Below are 18,646 nucleotides of genomic sequence, written 5' to 3'. Positions count from 1 at the left end.
ACTGCAGCCTCGAACTCCTGGGCTCAAATGATCCTCCCACGTCAGCCTCCTGAATAGTTGGGACCATTGGCATGTGCCACCATGCCCAGCTAATTTTTTGTAGAGTTGGGGTTTTGCCCTTTTGCCCAGGCTGGTCTTGAACTCCTGGGTTCAAGCAAGCCCCTGCCTCAGGCTCCCAAAGTACTGGGATTACAGGCATGAGCCTCCACACCTGGCTGTAATGCAGAGTTCTAAGAAATAAGTGGAATAAACTGTGTAAAGTGCATGACACAGCTCATTAAGTATGAACTTCCCTTCTTCTGATAAATGTGTATGTCCAAATTTCTGTGTTACAGACATAACAAATCTTACTTTTTGATTTCAGGGAGTGCCGAAGAATTTAATTATACGAGAATGGGAGGCAATACTGTCATTGAGGGTGTGAATGATCGAGCTGAAATGGTAGAGACTCAAAAGACCTTCACGCTACTGGGTAAGAGCAAATATCCCATCAAAGGATGTAGCCATTTTCTCTTAAAAAAAAAATTAAGGCCAGGCGTAGTGGCTCATGCCTGTAATCCTAACACTTTGGGAGGCCAAGGCGGGCGGATCACAAGGTCAGGAGATCAAGACCATTCTGGCCAACATGGTGAAACCAGTGTCTACTAAAAATACAAAAAATTAGCTGGGCATGATGGTGGGAATCTGTAGTCCCTGCTACTCAGGAGGCTGAGGCAGAGGAATCCCTGGAACTCAGGAAGCGGAGGGTTGCATTGAGCCGACATCACACCACTGTACTCCAGCCTGGCGACAGAGCAAGACTCCGTCTCAAAAACAAAATTAAAAGGGGATTCCCAGCATATGTGTGTTCTGAAGGCTCCTAATCAATTCTAATTTTAGGACAAACCATCAGAACGTATTTGGAGACTAAGTGGTCAAGACTGCTTTTCCCTTAAAAGAGCTAGAAATTAACTCTTTTTTCTCCTCAGCCTTCCTGGCTCGCTGTCAGAGGCATGGGCTGCAAGCTGTGTGACTGCCGTAAGCTCTTCTAGGCTGAATATAAGGATGACTGGTGAAGCCAAGGTCCGATTCGGTTCAGAAGTGGAGCGTTGGCCCTCTGTGGCCTTCATAGGTCTCCTGATGATGACAGTAATGACAGCACTCATCTGGAGCTTATAATGTGCTGGGCACCATCCTAAGCACTTCATAACCCTGTGTGAACTCATTCAATCCCTATAACTACCCTAGGAAGTCAGTGCTGCTGTTTCTCCCATTTTACAAGCAGGAAACTAAGGCACAGAGACGGGAAGTGATTTACCCAAGGTTAGGCAGCGGATTCAGAGTAGAACTGGCTTTTGCACTCCAGGGTCTTCAAGCATCTCATTTTGTACAGAAAACCCCATCTTCTGTTGCTCGGATGCCGGCACAGGTGGAGCAGGCACGACTCTCACAGCACAGCCAGTTGCTCCCAGTCCTTCTCGCCTTACTATTCCCACACAGAGCTCATGTTCAGAAAGGCTGTCTACCAGATGGTGTTTATAAAAACAGGCATTTGCTCTCCCATTCTGTATGAGTCTAGACATCCACATGAAGCTGCCAGTCAAAGCTTTTGATCAGGGTGAGGCTGTCGGCCATTTCTTTCTTTCTCTTTTCTTTTTTTTTTTTTTTTTGAGACGGAATCTTGCTCTGTCGCCAGGCTGGAGTGCAGTGGCACGACCTCTGCCTCCCTGGTTCAAGCAATTCCCCTGCCTTAGCTTCCCAAGTAGCTGGGATTACAGGCACGCACCACCACACCTGGCTAATTTTTTGTATTTTAGTAGAGACGGGGTTTCACCGTGTCGGCCAAGACAGTCTCGAGCTCCTGACCTCGTGATCTGTCTGCCTCGGCTTCCCAGAGTGCTGGGATTACAGGTGTGAGCCACCGCACCCGGCCAGCCATTTCTACGTCTTGCTGAAATCTCTCTTGCTGAAATCTCCTACCAATTCATTCTAAGTGCTTTCATTCTTGTGGCCTGGTTGACTGTATCTGAATGTAACAGGCTAAGAATTTCAAGTTAAATATATCAAAGGAATAGGCAAGATGATCACAGCTGGATAATGGAAAGTGAAATCAAGGTGGTTTTCTAAGCAAAATCACCATCAGACTCTGTTCCCTCAAACCTGCTTCAAGGAGAAGGGCAATTTAAACATTTTGTAATAATAAGATAAACACTTTTGGCACTGATTCACATTTTCTGAAAATAATTATAGTCGTCATTTCAATCTCTGTATAATCTACTCCGTGGAGAGCGGGCTCAGTGCGTGAGGAAGGGACAGGTGGCCAAACTCTGGCTGGGCTGAAGGATATGCCCCGCCCTGCCCACTGTCATCTCCCTGATCCTTCTACTGTCTCTCACCTCTTACCATGTCCTCCTCACAGCAAGATAATGTAGGGCAAATCAAGTAGGTTTTGGGATCGAATGAACGTGAATTCAAATCCTAGTTGGTATGAGTCTAAGGTACCCACTCTGAGACTTGGTGTCTTTTTTTGAGACAGAGTCTCACTCTGTCGCCCAGGCTGGAGTGCAGTGGTGCAGTCTCAGCTCTCTGCATCCTCTGCCTCTGAGGCTCAAGCAATTCTCCTGCCTCAGCCTCCTGAGCAGCTGGGATTACAGGCACACACCACCGCCCCCAGCTAATTTTTGTATTTTTAGTAGAGACAGGGTTTCACCATGTTGCCCAGGCCGATCTTGAACTCCTGACCTCAGGTGATCCACCCGCCTCTGCCTCCCAGAGTGCTGGGATTACAGGCATGAGCCACCGTGCCCAGCCAAGACTTGGTGTCTCGATCTGTGAGTGGCAGCATACCTTACCTTTCATGACAACTGGCGAGGAAGTGTATATAAAAGTCCCCAGCACCGGGCCAAGCACGTAGCTGGTGCGTGGTAACTGCTACTCCCTGCCTTCTAGCTCTCTACGTTCCCAGTTGTCCAAACCCTCACCATACTTTGAGTAAAACTGTCTCTTTTTCCATGAAACCTTTTCTAATTTTTGGAGATAAGCAATTTGCAGCCATTTGCCCCTGTGTATCACACAACTTAGGTTATGTTTGCAGATTTCCACATCACATTCCTCAGTCCCAGGGCCAAGACCGGGACAAGGCGAGAGAGGCACTCACCCTCAGGGCCCCGCATGTGCGGGGTTGGCCCTGGACACTTAGCCTGTGCACAGACCTAGATGTTTTAGACAAAGCCCTCTGGAGTTTTGTAGAGAGGTGGAGTACTGTGTCCTCTCACAGCATTAACGGTGATGGCTGCCTGCTGTGCTGTGTGAAGTGGGCAGGTGGTAAGAGGCTGGGGCCACTGCACCTCTTGCCTGTACCTCTCCCTTCAAGAGAGGGTACCTCAGCAAGCGATCCTGCTCAATCTTTTCCTTCACCTTGCACGAGGGCATGAGGGACTCCTCTGTTTAGACACGCTAGGGTGAAGCTAGATGGCTCATGAACGCTGTGGGTCTTTTCTCATACTGTGGTGGGCACTGGTGTTAAACTGCTTAGATACACCCTACCCAATGTGACCTCGGGTGAGTTCCCTAACCTTAGTTTCCTCTTCTGCTTAGTTTCCTCTTCTGTGAGACAGGAACAATACTAGGATTCCTTCCTGTGGTTGCAGTGAGCATGAGAGGAGCTGATGCGTGGAAAATACCGAGGACAGTGCCTGAGGCGGTGTTCCGTTCGCCTTCCCCTCGCTTCTGCTGCTGAGGTCCCTCAGCTAGCATCAAGATTACCCCTGGAGAAGCGTGAGAGGATGCGTTTTGATTAAAAAGTCCCCCTCCTCTGCTCTTCTGCTGTGTCTTTCTCATGTGATTCATCCACTGATCCCTGCCATTTGAGTGTTGCCATGCCCCTTGCTCTCTGATGGGACGAACACCTTGGAATCAGGCTGTCTCTGGGACCTCAGGCTCTAGGAACTTGACCAGTGAGCTCCCCCTGGAAATCTGATTCAGGCTGGCATTGCTTTTGTGTGACAGGCTCACTAAGGGTGATTACTTAACACAGGTCTCGAATTCTTTCTTTCATATTATTGCTTTGGAGTTGTCATCTCCCTTTTGCGTTTCTGGAAGGCCTGGAGTAGTTGAAGGGATTTAGTTATGGATCACAGAAAGCAGGGAGGAGTGCCAGGATGGAGGCTTCTGCACTTGGCGTTTTTAGTTGCCGCTCGTGGTCCCTTACCTGTCATTACTGTGGCGGAGGCCTAGGAGTGTGTTTCTGTTGGACACATCTGTCCTTCAGAGGGAGGAGCTACCTCCAGATGGAAAGGCAGCAAGTGCCTGAGCTCAGCTGGAGCTGGAGTCTTCCCTGTGTTCTTGGACTGAAAGCTTTTGAGACTGATTTTATTTAATCTTTGTAGTACAGGAGACTCCGGGCCAGGTGCAGTGGCTCATGCCTATAATCCCAGCACTTTGGGAGGCCAAGGAGGGTGGACCACTTGAGCCCAGGCATTCAAGACCAGCCTAGACAACATGGCGAAACCCCATCTCTACAAAAAGTTAGCTGGGTGAGGTGGCACACATTTGTAGTCCCAGCTACTCAGGAGGCGGAGGTGGGAGGATTACTTGAGCCTAGGAGGTCAAGGCCGCAGTGAGCCATGATCACGCCACTGCACTCCAGCCTGGACAACAGAGTGAGACCTTGTCTAAAAAAAAAAAAAAAGTAGGTTCTGAAATTGTTAAAGAACATGATCTACCTGCTAATGAAAACTCCAGGTATCCTCAGATGAGGGGTCACTGGCTTCCATTCCAGTGTCCATTCCAGGGTGGACCAGGCAGCCTGCCTGGTGTGAATGAGCCTGCCTGCCAGCCCGAGCGCATCTCTCAGCTCCTCAGGTCACCACAGTGTCATTAACACACACTGGGAGGATCCCGACCTGGCATCACCAGGCTCACAGCGTGCAGGTCTACACTCTGATTTGCAGGGTTTGAACACACAGTCCTTTCTAGCAGCTGGTTTGCTTTCTTTTTGGCTCTAGGAAATGTGCTAATGCCCTCATGGTGACTGAATATGGTATGTAGTTATAATTTATATTCTACTTACTGCAATCAAAGTCCCAGTGGGAAACATGGGGCAGGCTCACAATAGGATACAAGAGGGATTATTTATTATTTACAACTACAAAGTTGTGAGTGGAGTCTAGGGGATCCATTAATACAAGGGGCAGTGGGCACCTGGGGGGCAGCAGCAGAACTGTTCACTGCTCTTTCCCATGTGGGCATCCAAGTGTTTCTGGGTTTCTGGAGCCTAGAAGGAGAGTTGGGTAAAGTCAGCCCCAGAGGAGGAGTGACCTCCCGTCAGTCGGGCCACGCAGCCAGCTGGAGGCAGCTTCGCAGGGAAAGTGGCTGGGGAGGATGCACTCAGAACCTTCTCCGCTCCTCTCTCTGTTCTCCTGCTGGGGCTCCCCATGAATCAAGCCCAACCAAAGGCCAGAGGGCATGAAAGGCCATCGCCTTGGTTTATACCAAGTCCCCTGGGGCAGAGAGCAGAGGATCTGGAGGGGCAAACGGAATCCCTCCAGCAATCCCACCTAGAAAATAATTCAGGGATTCAGAGAGCTTGTGAGCAAAAAGAAAAGTGGAAAACATTCAAAATCAAGCACAGAATCAAGGCAGGACGACTGTCCGAGGAACCTGATGTGAAACGGTTACTCGGGTATTAATTTTTGTGTTGAACTTCCTAGCAGGTGTGGCAAAGGGGAAACCTGTGTATAGACACATATGGCGTGTGTCTGCAGAGGTCGACTAGAAGGAATAGCGCACCAGAGGCCCCTGGGGTCCACTTCGCGTTCCTGTCCCAGAGCTTGGCACTGATGCCACCTGCATATCTCAAATGAATCCAGGTGCCTATTTTACTAGTCAGAGAAGAGATGCAGTATTCCTAATCTGGGAAAATGTTTGTTTTCAGGTTTCAAGGAGGATTTTCAGATGGATGTTTTTAAAATCCTGGCAGCCATCCTTCATCTGGGCAACGTGCAGATCACCGCGGTGGGCAACGAGAGGTCCTCAGTTAGTGTGAGATGCTGATTTATTTTACTTTTCCTTTGTCTGAGGGTCATAGTGGAACCGGTTCGCAGCTGGCCTGCCTTTACTTTTCAGCTCCAGGCATAGACAGCCTCCTGGGTAGACTGGTTTAGCAGGAAGCAGGCGGCAAGGGTTTCCAGGGGTTGCCTTCAAGGAGTAAAGCCTCCTCCCCTTGCAACAGTAGAGGAGGGGAAATGTATCTTCTGTGTGTTTTTCTTTTATTCAACAAGTCTGTATGAAGCACCTACTAAGTGCCACGGACTGTGATAGCATCTGGGGAAACAGCAGTGAACAAAACAAAGCAAGAAGCCCTTCAGAGAGCTTATGATCAGGGGTTGGGAGGAGACACAACCAGCAAATATGGTCTCCAGCAGCTGGTGATGGCTGGCACAGAGGAAAGTAAAGCAGAGGGGGCATGCAGAGGGGCTGTGTCTTTCATGTGGGGTGGTCAGAGAAAGCCTTTCTGAGAAGGCAGTGGTGGGCAGCGGCCTGAAGGGGATGAAGAAGCAGGTTGTACCTGTGGATGGGGGAAGAACAGCAAGTGCGGAAACCCACAGGCAGAAGATGTCATTTGAGATACAGCAGGAAGGTCCGTGTATCCAGAGGGGGAGTGACAGGGAGGGTGTGGATGAGACCAGAGGGAGAAGGGGGATGGCAGACCACGTAGGACCTTAAGGGCGCTGGGTAGTTTTCAGCAGAAGGACACTCACTGCCTCCTTACACCTGCTTGAATCAGACATCAGTGGTGCTGGCTTCCTGGGAATGTGTTGTAAGTTTTGTGATAGATTTCTTTAATGGACGCAAGTTAATTTAATGTGTGTTTCTTCTATGACACATACTATGAGTAGTGATTCTTGGGGGAGGGGTATGTGTTTCATTAGTCTCATCAATGTCCGTGTAAAGAAGAAAACAAACACAAGTAAAAAATGTTTCTATGAAACACAGAATCTGCCTACCTTTAAAGCTTTGCATTAACAGTGATATGTCTGTCCTAGTCAACTCAGAATGCCATATCAAAATGCCACAGGCTGACTGGCTTCAACAATAGACATTTGTTTTCTCACAGTTCTAGAGGCTGGAAGTCTGAGAGCAGAGTGTCAGCCTGCTCGGTTCTGGTGAGGACTTCCTGGCTCCTAGACAGCCACCTTCTCATTGCGTCCTCATGGTGGAGAGAGAGCAGACACTGTGTTGCCTCTTATGAGAACACTAATCCCATCATGGCAGGCCTCACCCTCTCGACTTTCGCCAACCCTGATTGCCTCCCAAAGGCCCCATCTCCAAATACTGTCACGTTGGGGGTTAGGACTTCAACATCTGAGTTTTGGAGGGACACAAATATTCAGTCCGTAACCATGTCTATTTTCATGTCCCTCAAATAACTGATGGGAATAGTTGATCATTTTGCGTACCCGGTGAGTTCTTGGCTGTCTGCTACCAACGGTTTGGGGAGAGAGCAGAGCTGAGTGGAGCATGAGCTCCTGGGCTCGGTGTTTTAGGCCTGTTGCCGTGACCAGGAAGTAATTCTCCTTCCTCTCCTCCAGCTTTCACCTCAGCACCCTTCCCATCCCCCCGCAGTGTCCAGACCTCCCAGAGTGAGTCAGTTCCCCAAGTGGGAAAGCAGGGAGAGAGGTGACGAGAGGCCTGGGGAGAATCCGGTGTGTCTGAGGTGGAAAGTCCCTCTGTTTCCTTGCTCAGTTACCTCAGAGAAGCTGGGCTTCTGCCCTTTTTTCCTTAAACCCCCAAAGACTAAAAATGTGATTTCTACCCAACAAATGCCATCACACTGAGCCCTCTCCCGTGAAGCTTGTTATGAAGGTAGCATTTTGGAGGAGGAATTAACATTGACTGGCAGAAAATCCTTTGGAAAGTGTTCTAAGAATATCTCTGGAAAATTCCCGGTCCTATAATTATTGGTTCTAGATTTGGGATCCATTTCCACCCATTTGTATCAGGAACTTGAAATGTTGGACATGTTAAATTTGGACAAAGCCGTCTGACTTTTTGAAAAGCTGCTACCCCTTTGCATTTTTTTCCCCTAGCAGCACCTGCAGCTGAATTGTTTTTGACTCAGAAGGTTTTGTTCGTTCTTAGAAGGAAGGAAACCAAATGCCTCTGCCAGTCCCCTCCCTTATGAGGTCAGGCACGTCAAAGCCAGCTCTGTGTTAGTGTCATGTTGGTCAGCAAGAGTGTGGGTAGACCGCAGGGAGGGGCAGGACTGTTTCCATGGCTTCCTCCACTGTGTCCTGAAGCTTTTTAGTGCAATCATGTGGGTTTCCTGGTGGGCTGGAATGGTGCCCGCAGGGGAGCCTGCCTTGGGAGTTCTCCTGACGGAGAGAGGAGCTGGGAGTCACATCCTCGCCTGACGACAGGAGCCCTTTGTCCACACTGGCTGAAGGGAAATGGGAGCACCTCTTCCCTCTTTTCATCTGCTGACCAGCGGGGCAGCTCTCATGCCCGGGCTTGGGGGAGAAGCAAGATTTCACTTTGTGCATTCAGGAAAAGTCCCACCCCAGCCCTCACGTCAGCTGAGGCACTAGCTCAGCCACAGGAACCCCACGAGCTTCTGCCTGGCAACAACACCCAGGTACCTCTTGGACCATCATCCAGGCAAACCCCTGGCCACACGAGGTGGGGCAGGGTGAGTGCACACTCTGATAAGTGGCCCAGGATGGTACAAAGGGAAGAGAGGGCTGCATGCACATCCACAGGAACAGGGCGGGGTCTAGGGAGGATGGCCTCCACGGCCTTAGTCACCACTGACATTCTTTGGTTCAAATGAAAAATCAGTGTGGGATGCAGCCCTGGACTCCGCAGCATTGCTGCAGGGGTGGTCTGCCAAGGGCCAGGTGCAGGACCCGTGCCGGTGCAGCCCTCTTGCTCTACTCCCAGGTCTGTCTCCACCTCCTGAGGCCTGGGCATCCTTGTGCCAGCTCCTACTCAGCTCTTGCACAGGCCTGAGTGTGGGCACAGGGGCCTTGGCCGGGTGGGTTTGTGTGGCTTTGGATGACTGGGCCACCTGACGGGGCTTGTGCTTGTTTTTGAAGGAGGATGACAGTCACCTGAAGGTGTTCTGTGAGCTCCTGGGCCTGGAGAGTGGCAGAGTTGCTCAGTGGCTGTGCAATCGCAAAATCGTCACAAGCTCTGAGACGGTGGTAAAACCTATGACCAGGCCTCAGGCTGTCAACGCCAGGGATGCACTGGCCAAAAAGATCTATGCTCACCTGTTCGACTTCATTGTGGAGAGAATTAACCAAGCGTTGCAGTTTTCAGGCAAGCAGCACACTTTTATTGGTGTTTTGGACATTTATGGGTAAGATTCTCTTCAGTGAGCCTGTCTTTCCTCCTTTAAATGTTGAGAGTCATGTGGTTTTTAGATTATTTTGTTCTGGTTCCTTTGTATTTCACATGATTAGAAAGATAACATTCTTTGCTTTTGCCCCTATAGATGCTAAGTACACTCTACTGGGCTATGGTGCCGTTTATTTAAAGTGCATTAAAGAGATGCTGAATTAGTGATGGCTAGCGTTAAGAGCTTACTGTGTGCCAGCTCTGAGGCTGCTTGACTTCCCTGGGATTTCTCACTTAATTCTTAAGGAACCTCATGACTATCCCCATTTTAGAGCTGCAACAACCAAGGCTTAGAAAGACTCAATAACTTGGTCACAGTTGCTCCACTGGTGGGAAAACCCAGCACAGTTGTGAGGCTCCTGCTTCTGCTTTTCCCACCAAAGGCCCCTGAGGTGTGGAGCCCCAGGGTTCCTTCCCATTCAAATCACAGGGGATGACAAGTCACCTAGGCCTGCATCTTGCCCAAGCCCAGCGGCCAGAGGTGGACTGAACCCAGGTCTCTGATCAGCCACCGCCCCACACCCAAGTCATTTTCCGTTCTCGGGTGAGAAGGTCTTGGATTTTCCCCAGCCCTCCTCCAGGAGGTCTTACCCCTCATCCCATCCTGGAATTGGGTTCTTTTTCATTGTCTCTGCCTGGTCCTCCTTCTCTAAACACCAGGCCCAGCTCATGCTGAAACTGCTAGGAAGTAACCAGAGCGGAAGCTGGTTACTTCCACTCTGTAACCAGGGCTCCGCAGAGATTGTTATCCCTCAGGCTTTTCTCAGCAGCTGGCCCCAGTGCCCAGCCCTTGCCCCTCTCCTGGGACCCACCCTGGTTTCTTAGCAGGAGAAGGGGGGAAGATTGACCCATGAAAGGTATCGTGGAGTGTTCCACCTGGATTGGGGGATCTTCCCCCATACCCTGGCAAAAAGCAGCTCAACCCCATTCCCCATGCAAAGGGGAGAGCCGAGCCCTGGCCTTCATGGCCCTGCTGCTGCCTCCTGGGGAGGAGCGGGACAGGGCCACACCACGCTGTTGGACTTGCACCCAGGTGGAGAGGCAGCTTTTCCCATAGCTGTCAAATGGGAGACAGTGCCTCAAGGGAGTTGCTTTGGTTAATTTAGATCCTACGTTAATACGTATGGCTCCCAATTAATAGTACATGTCAACAGTTATAAAATGCTTAATACATTACTGGGATAGTCTAGTCAATTATTTACCTTGTCTTGTTCCAAGAAAGTGTTTGAGCAGCCAGTAAAAGCTTAAGTGAACTTTTAAAAATGGATAGTCCTCATTAAAAATAGTCCTGTTTCACTGTGGTGGAAATATGTAATTGTTCTGTTATTCCCTGTTCTTTTGGGCGTTTTAAAAATGTATTTTTAAATAATGGCAGTTCTTTATTTTAAGAGTATATTTCTTTTTTTTTTTTTTGAGACAGAGTCTTGCTCTGCCGCCCAGGCTGGAGTGCAGTGGCACCATCTCAGCTCACTGCAACCTCCGCCTCCCAGGTTCAAGTGATTCTCCTGCCTCAGCCTCCCAGGTAGTTGGGATTACAGGCACCTGCCACCACGCCTGGCTAATTTTTTGTATTTTTAGTAGACATGGTGTTTCACTGTATTAGCCAGGATTGTCTCGATCTCCTGACCTTGCGATCTGTCCACCTCGGCCTCCCAAAGTGCTGGGATTACAGGTGTGAGCCACTGCCCGGCCATTATTTCATATTTTTATCTAACAGATATTTATATCCCAGGCACTGTGTTGGAGGCGATGGTTGAACAGCATAGACACACGGCTCCTGCCGCTGTGGGACTGAGACTGGTGAGGGCGGCAGGCCGGCAGTAGAGGTGGGGATGAGTCCTGGGAAGGGAGGAAGGTGTGCTGGAGGTTAACAGGGGGTGGGGACAGAGCAGGGGCAGCCATGTGCAAGGAGTAGCAAGCTGGATGGTGGCCCCCAGGCAGGATCCAGGACCACCGTAGTAAGGAATTTGAATTTTTCAGCTATGTGGAAAAACCTGAGACAAGTATTTATAAATTCACAAAGACTTGTTAGAATAAATTATTTTAAGATTCCTCTCAAAAATTCTAACAACAGCCTCTTTGCTGCCACCCTTGAGTTCATGATACGCCTCCAAAAAAATCAGCTTTCCTCTAGGCAGCAGGGCTGCAGCCTGGGGCCAAGCCTTTCCCGCCCCCTCCAGCAGTCTCACTTCTAGGCTAACCCTCGCCCAGGCGTACCTGCAACTTTTGAGAAAGCTCATTTTGACTTGGAAATAAGGAAGCTTCAAAGGAAGAGTTAGCATCTTTGAAGGCAGGTAAAGCTGAAGCTGTGAGCTTCAAGGTCTAAGCTGAGAGCAGTCGAAGGCTAGTGACTCCCCGGCCTGTCGTGTGTTCTTTGGATCCAGAGTTGGAAAAGCCTGGGTCTGGGGGTCAGACCCCTCGGAGTGAGCTCCATAGCATACCAGTTGCGTGACTCCAAGAAAGTCACAGAACCTCTCCATGCCTCAGTTTCTGCATCTACAAGATGGGGCCTCTCTTGCAGGGTGATTTTGAAGAGGAGATGGAAGGTATGCAGGTACCTTGAAAACCATAAGCATGGATCCGATGTGAAGTGTTATCACAGTCAACGCGCCTCTAGCATTTTAAGTCACAGATCTAGCTCTTTCCGTAGGTCCTAAACTTCAGTTCTTTGTGCCCCCAAATAATGCATTGATATTTGACATTTTGCCAGGTTCTAGAAAGCCCTGCCCTTGGCCCCAGCTGTGAGGGGCAGAGCTCAGTGAAAGCCTTTTGAATCTCCCCTAGGCCCAGCCCTGGCCTTGCTTCCATGAGCAGACCAGCCTCCAAATCTCTGAGCCACCAAGGCTGCGTGTGGAATGGGGCCGTTCGAGCTGCCCTGAGTCGCCCTGGAGCTACCTAGAGGACAGTCCAGGTTCTTACCCTGCCCAGGAATTCCAGATTGAGCCAAACCAGCTCAGTCAAGTGAGACTCTCAGGGGACCCACGGTAGGAGCTGGCAGGAACCTCTCGGGATTAGGGTGATTAAGAACAAAGCTTTGGAGGCACCAAACACTGGGGTCGAATTGCATTTCTGGCACCACTTGCTGGCTGTTGGTCCTCACCATGGTCATTCCTTTGACCCTCGTGTGTGACAGTGGAGCCACAGGAGCCCTTCACATAGGGCTGTGTTAGGGTTAAGGGACTTGACGTGCATAAATGCTGACATCTTAAAGCGCTCAGCAAGCTGCCTTCCAGCAGGCGCACATCTGGCCAGGTGGTAAATTTGGCGCCGCTGTTTTGTTCCACCCACAGCATGTTTTGCAGAGTGGGATTACTCACTTAAAAGTCCCAGTTTTCTGCCTTTTCTTGAGAACCAGTTAATCTAACATCCTGGCCCACATTCGTCCATGGCTACAGCCGGCAGGAGCTGAGTAGCAGCTGCCCCTTGGACAATCCTGATGGCTCTCCAGGCCCCACACGGCTCACTGTTGTGCCGTATCCAGTCTGCTTCCCAGGCCTTCCCTATTGGCTCCTCAGTTCTTGAGCTTGCAACTTCAAGGCAACTGCAGAGGCAACTGATGAAAGTCTGAACATGGAAGCCAGCCGTGCCTGTCTCGTCCCTGACGGAGTGTGCTGGGCTGTAGGATATGAAATGACTTTGTCCTTTTCCTCCAGGAACTAGGAAAGCTCCCCTTCGGGAGGCAAAATTGTGCCGCAATTGTGCTGCTCCTCCCCTCAACAGACAAGGAAAGGAGAATAGGAAACCACATTGCCTTCTCATTGGAGGCGCAGGCATCACAGTTAGGCAGCTTCGCAGCTAAGTTCTGACACAAGCTGTGTGACCTTTGGCAAGTTTCTTAACCTCTCGGGCTTCTTTTTGACCTATAAAGTCAGAATAACAATTGCCAATATCACTGTTGTTGTGCGGACTACACCGTATCGTGACATGCCTATTTTAATGCCTTGCTTGGGGTAGGTGTTTTATACCTACCAGATTCCTTCCAGGGGACAACCAGGAAAGGGGTTATATAGAAACTGACTACTAGGATATCATTAAAACCAGAAGCTTTGAGGGGCATTTAAAACTTGTAGAAGATATAGCAAATGTTTAAGCTTCTAAGTGTCAAAAAATATCTATAAACAAATTCATATGTCCTGCTTCAGGTTATATTTTAACTTGTTTAAATTGTATTTCAGTTTTGAAACCTTTGATGTAAACAGCTTTGAACAATTTTGCATCAATTACGCTAATGAAAAACTGCAACAACAGTTTAACATGGTAGGTGACCCTTCTGCCTTCTTGACTAGTTCTCAGCCGTGTGTGTGTGTGTGTGTGTGTGTGTGTGTGTGTGTGTGTATGATCATGGAAAGAGGCATTCTTCCTTCAGGTTTCAAATTTTTTATGCAAGGAGCCTCACGCTGGGTCACTGCACCACCTTGTGGCCAAATCTTGAAATCACACCCTCTCATCTATTCGCTTTTTTGAATCACCTGCCAATGTGTGAGCCTCACTGCGCCTCTTGGATACAGACCCTCTGTGCAGCCAGGCAAAACTATTAAGTTGGTTGCCTGAGGCCTCCACTTTCTTTCGAGCCTCTCTGTCTTTGCACTTGCTGCTTTCTCTGCCTTAACCCACCTGCTCCTGTTTTTTCCCCATTGCTTTATCTTCACCTGGCCAACTCCAGCTTGTGTTTTGAGATCCAGCTTCCCTGAGAGCCTTCCGCGATACCTCCTGGCCTCCTCCTATGTGCTTCCTTATCACAGGCCCGTCACATGGGATTATCATCATTTGCATGCAAGTCTCCAAATAGACTTGGTCACCTGGAGAGTCCAGGACTGGCATTCTTTGTCTCTCTCAGCCCAGTGCTTATCTCGGCGCATGCAGCACTAAACAGCAGATGGCCAGTGGATTATGGGAATGAGTTTCTCCAACCTTAATTTAGAACAAGACATATATGGTACCTTCCTAACTACCGATAAGATCAAATGTATCCTCCCATGGAAACAGACAGGAGATGGATTCCAATTTTTTTTTCCACTAGGAAGATTTGTTTATTCAAAAGACATTTTTGAGTGCATATTGTGTATACCAGGTACCAAGTTAAGTGCTGAGATAGAAAGATGAATAAGACAATTTAAAAAATGTTGACTAAATGCTACTTGTGGCTGTTTTGGCATTTATTATTGCTATGTGTATTGAATACAATTTCGACCTCTTAAATCAGTTCCCTAGATGCAAGAACTTTAGTGAATTCACTTTTGAGCTCCCAACAGTACTGATGCCTTTCTGCTCCTAACAGAAATCGATGAAATTAAAAGTTGATTGGACATCCTTCTACATTGGCTCTACCATGAAACTACCATCATATTTTTTTAAATAATTGCCTCCTGCACATTTCTATTTGGCTCTGTTTCTGAAAAGCCATGAAAGTGAAAATGCTTTACTAACTCACATTTTCCTTTTAACCTACATCCTAAACTTTGGCTACATGTTCATGGGAAGAATTTTGATTCCAGTTCGTAATAGAAATCATGTATTAATACCCTAACAGTTACTCCATGGAAAGGTTATACCTTTGTTAGTGTTTAGTCTTATTCTGCCTCAGAACCCCTGAGGAAGAGTCTTGGAGAGCTTGGGCTTTGGCTCAAACTAAATTGGGTTTGAGTCTCAGTTCTACCTCCCTCTGGGACCTTGGGCTGTTTGAGCCTCTGTTTCCTTGTTTTAAAAATGAGTTGTCATTACACATTGTATGCATGTGTCAAAATACCCCATGTACCACAAAACTATGTACAACTATTATATATCAATTTAAAAAGAGTCAATAATAGCTGTCTAATATTGTGAGAAGACCTAACATTGAATCCTACTCAGAAGTTTCTTTTTTTTTTTTTTTGCCCAGAATTAATTCATGTATAACCATTAAATTTCATTCCATTGTAAATTTCTATTTCTTTAGCATTTGCAAGGCTTTCCTGGAAATTTAACATTAATAACTACAGCTGAGGTTTATTCCAAGTGCATATTCAGTATAACTCACCTGAAGTCCAACTCTCTGGTGGCTGCTACCCTGTCCCCTGGCTGCAATGGCATGCTGCTCCCCAACATGTCCACCTTACCCTCAAAGTGACACTGATGCCAGATATCTTGCCAAAAATCACAAATCAGAGGCTGCAATTCTGTTTTTTCTTTTTGCTTTTGTTATCCCCTCCTGTTCTTCTTCCTCATCCACTTCCTCCTCCTTCTCTTCCTTTTTCCTCTTCTCCTTTTTCTGAGTCATCTGTCCATCTGGAGATCCTCCCAGGAGGGGTAATAGCTTCCTTCAGTTGTCAGCACAGGAAGCTTTGGTTAGGACTCTCCTGATCTCCAGTCCCCCTCATCTGGCTGCCACTGGGCCTTGCACCTGATGCTCGGAGGGAGCTCAGTAGCAGGTGTAGAAGTGCAGGTGCCACCTTCTCCTCTCAGCCCACTTACCCTCCACGTGACTTTCTGTGGTCAAGTCACAGCATGGACCCCGTGTCCTGAGCCTGATGTTCATCCTGACCTCTTCCCTCCTCATCCTCCTCCCCAAGTCGCAGCCACCAAGAGCATCGGGCTGAGTCCTCACTGGTCTCATTGTCTCTGGTCCTTCCCTCCTCTGAGCCATCCTTCAGGTCTCGTCATAATCCTTCCACCCTCCAGTGGGTCCTCACTACTCCTAGAAAAAGGCCATAGGCCCAGAATTCTCTAGGGAGGGTGTGAAAGTCTCAGGTGATGTGACTCTGCCATTCTTTGCCACCACATTGCCTGCTGTCCTCCTGTACTTTCTAACCTGCTTGAGGTGCATTTCTCAAGCACCCATTGAGCTTTTGTGCCGTTCCCACTGGGATTCTCCATGGGAGGCTTTTGTTCTTGATGCCCCACCCACCCCACCCCACCTCACCATACTTCACCACCTGCCAGCCAAACTTTCTTTCATCCTCCATGGTAGGCCTGAGTACATCCTCTGGGAAGCCTCCCGGATACCCCTACAGCCCAAATAAGTAGTGCACAAAGATCTCTAAGCAGTGGGCTTCTCTCACTGGCCCCACAACTAGCATTCTCAGGTAGTTGGCTCCACCCAGCCAGGCTGCATTAGGCCAAAGAGGCTGGATCTGTCGTTGAATAGCTCCTAGCAGGAAGGGGCTGTAGGACCACACTGAGTACCATGGGGTGCTGGTGGTGACACAGGCTGGCCCAAGGCATGTCCTGGGAGGTGGAGACCCACTCAGACTAGGTGGGAGGATGACAGCTAGACCCGCTTTAGGAACTCAGTGGTATTGATCATAGTATGGGCCTTATCTATACTTCAGGGTCTTCCTGTTTAAACATAAATATTACAGATCAACCATTTATGTTTTCCAAATGCTTACGTCCTGCTCTTTGGAAACACATTTTAATATTCTGTTTTACTTTCTGTATTAACTTTGGATTCCCAGCATGTCTTCAAACTGGAACAAGAAGAATACATGAAGGAAGATATCCCTTGGACGCTGATAGATTTCTATGACAATCAACCGGTTATTGACCTGATTGAAGCAAAAATGGGAATTCTGGAGTTACTGGATGAAGAATGTTTGGTACCTTTTAAGAATAATTGTTTTTTTCAACTTTTAAGTGTTAACAGATGAGCATTTTGCAAAGCAGTTTTTTTGAAGTGTGCTTGTAAAATCCTGATGTTTACCCAGTTGGTTGGGTGGATATTAATGCTGGGACAGCATCCACAGCAGGGACCCCAGAGGGCCCGCTGGGCCTTTTGCCCTCAGCCTGTGTAAACCACCCCTGGGGAGCTGCACCACCTCTTAGGTAACGTCCAGCATGGAGGCTGTCCCAAGGTGTATGTAGAAACATGCATGGAAACAGCAAGTGACTCCACTCAAGTTGTCGGTGACTAATAACAATTGAGTTTTCTTTTACATCCTGATTCTTGTGAATCATCAGCTATAGCTGAAAAATCAACATCGTATGATTCACCGGAAGAGCTCTCTAGGAGTTTTCTTCTTACCATTTCCCTCTGGGAAACCCTGAAGTCGGCCAGCCTGGCAGTGTCTCTCATGGGGGCACAAGAACAGATAATCCCCGAGAGAGGATTAATAAGGTTTCGGGGTTAAAGGATTGTTTTTTGGGTTTTTTTTTTTTTTTTTTTTTTTTTGAGATGGAGTCTTGCTCTATCGCCCAGGCTGGAGTGCAACGGTGTGATCTCGGCTCACTGCAACCTCCACCTCCCGAATTCAAGCAATTCTCCTGCCTCAGCCTCTTGAGTAGCTGGGATTACAGGTGCACACCACCATGCCTGGCTAATTTTTGTATTTTTAGTAGAGATGGGGTTTCACTATGTTGGTCAGGCTTGTCTCAAACTCCTGACCTCATGATCTGTCTGCCTCAGTCTCCCAAAGTGCTAGGATTACAGGCTTGAGCTACCATGCCCAGCCATGCCTGGTTAATTTTTTCTTTTTTTTTTTGAGATGGAGTCTCACTGTCTCCTAGGCTGGAGTGCAGTGGTGTATCTTGGCTCACTGCAAGCTCTGCCTCCTGGGTTCATGCCATTCTCCTGCCTCAGCCTCCCAAGTAGCTGGGACTACAGGTGCCTGCCACGACGCCCAGCTAATTTTTTGTATTTTTAGTAGAGACAGGGTTTCACCATGTTAGCCAGGATGGTCTCGATCTCCTGACCTCATGATCCGCCCGCCTCAGCCTCCCAAAGTGCTGGGATTACAGGCGTGACCACCGTGCCCGGCCAATTTTTGTGTTTTTAGTAGAGACAGGGTTTCCATCTCAAAAAAAAAAAAAAAACAATCACATGTATCAAGAACAGATTTTGCAACTAGCTTAGTACAAGAAGGTATGCTCTTATTTCAAGGAATGAGTTAATTAGGAAGTAAAATCAGAAAAACTATTTTCCTGAGGCAAGGGAAGGGGAGGACTCTCTATTCAGGTGCCAGCCTTTTCCCATTCACCCATGAATAAAGGTCATGTTCATGTAATGGAACCCACACTATTTTTTTCCTGAACCTTTAGACTTCTTTGGGAAGAAATAAAATACTGCCTATTTTTTAGAAATAAAATTCTTCATTCTAAAGTCATTGTGCGACCATTTCTTTGTAAAGTTTTGTTCTTTAAAGGGACATTGATGTATCCATTAAAATATCACCTCAAATACCCCACACATATATGTAATTGTTATTTGTCAATTAATAATGTCTAAAGTGCCCTAAAGATTAAGATCAAGGACAAATTGATGCCTAAAGTTGCTTTTTTTTTTTTTTGAGACGGA

At 48.1% G+C, this 18,646-nt stretch overlaps 1 protein-coding gene across 1 annotated transcript in view; it reads left to right on the top strand.

The window, feature by feature from the left end:
• The window catches only part of MYO5C (myosin VC), a 116,285-nt gene that overhangs the window by 25,269 nt on the left and 72,370 nt on the right, over nucleotides 1–18,646 (top strand). Inside the window, exons 8-12 of the mRNA XM_011928656.1 lie at nucleotides 365–472; nucleotides 5,915–6,021; nucleotides 9,075–9,340; nucleotides 13,554–13,635; nucleotides 16,812–16,952. Of these exons, the coding sequence (XP_011784046.1) occupies nucleotides 365–472; nucleotides 5,915–6,021; nucleotides 9,075–9,340; nucleotides 13,554–13,635; nucleotides 16,812–16,952 (704 nt within the window). The remainder of the gene's footprint in view (nucleotides 1–364; nucleotides 473–5,914; nucleotides 6,022–9,074; nucleotides 9,341–13,553; nucleotides 13,636–16,811; nucleotides 16,953–18,646) is intronic.

Source organism: Colobus angolensis, unplaced genomic scaffold (genome assembly GCF_000951035.1).
Source record: "Colobus angolensis palliatus isolate OR3802 unplaced genomic scaffold, Cang.pa_1.0 Scaffold78, whole genome shotgun sequence".
Classification (NCBI taxonomy): domain Eukaryota; kingdom Metazoa; phylum Chordata; class Mammalia; order Primates; family Cercopithecidae; genus Colobus; species Colobus angolensis.
Note: the sequence above shows the minus strand (reverse complement) of the source record. Positions and strands in the feature narration are given on the sequence as shown.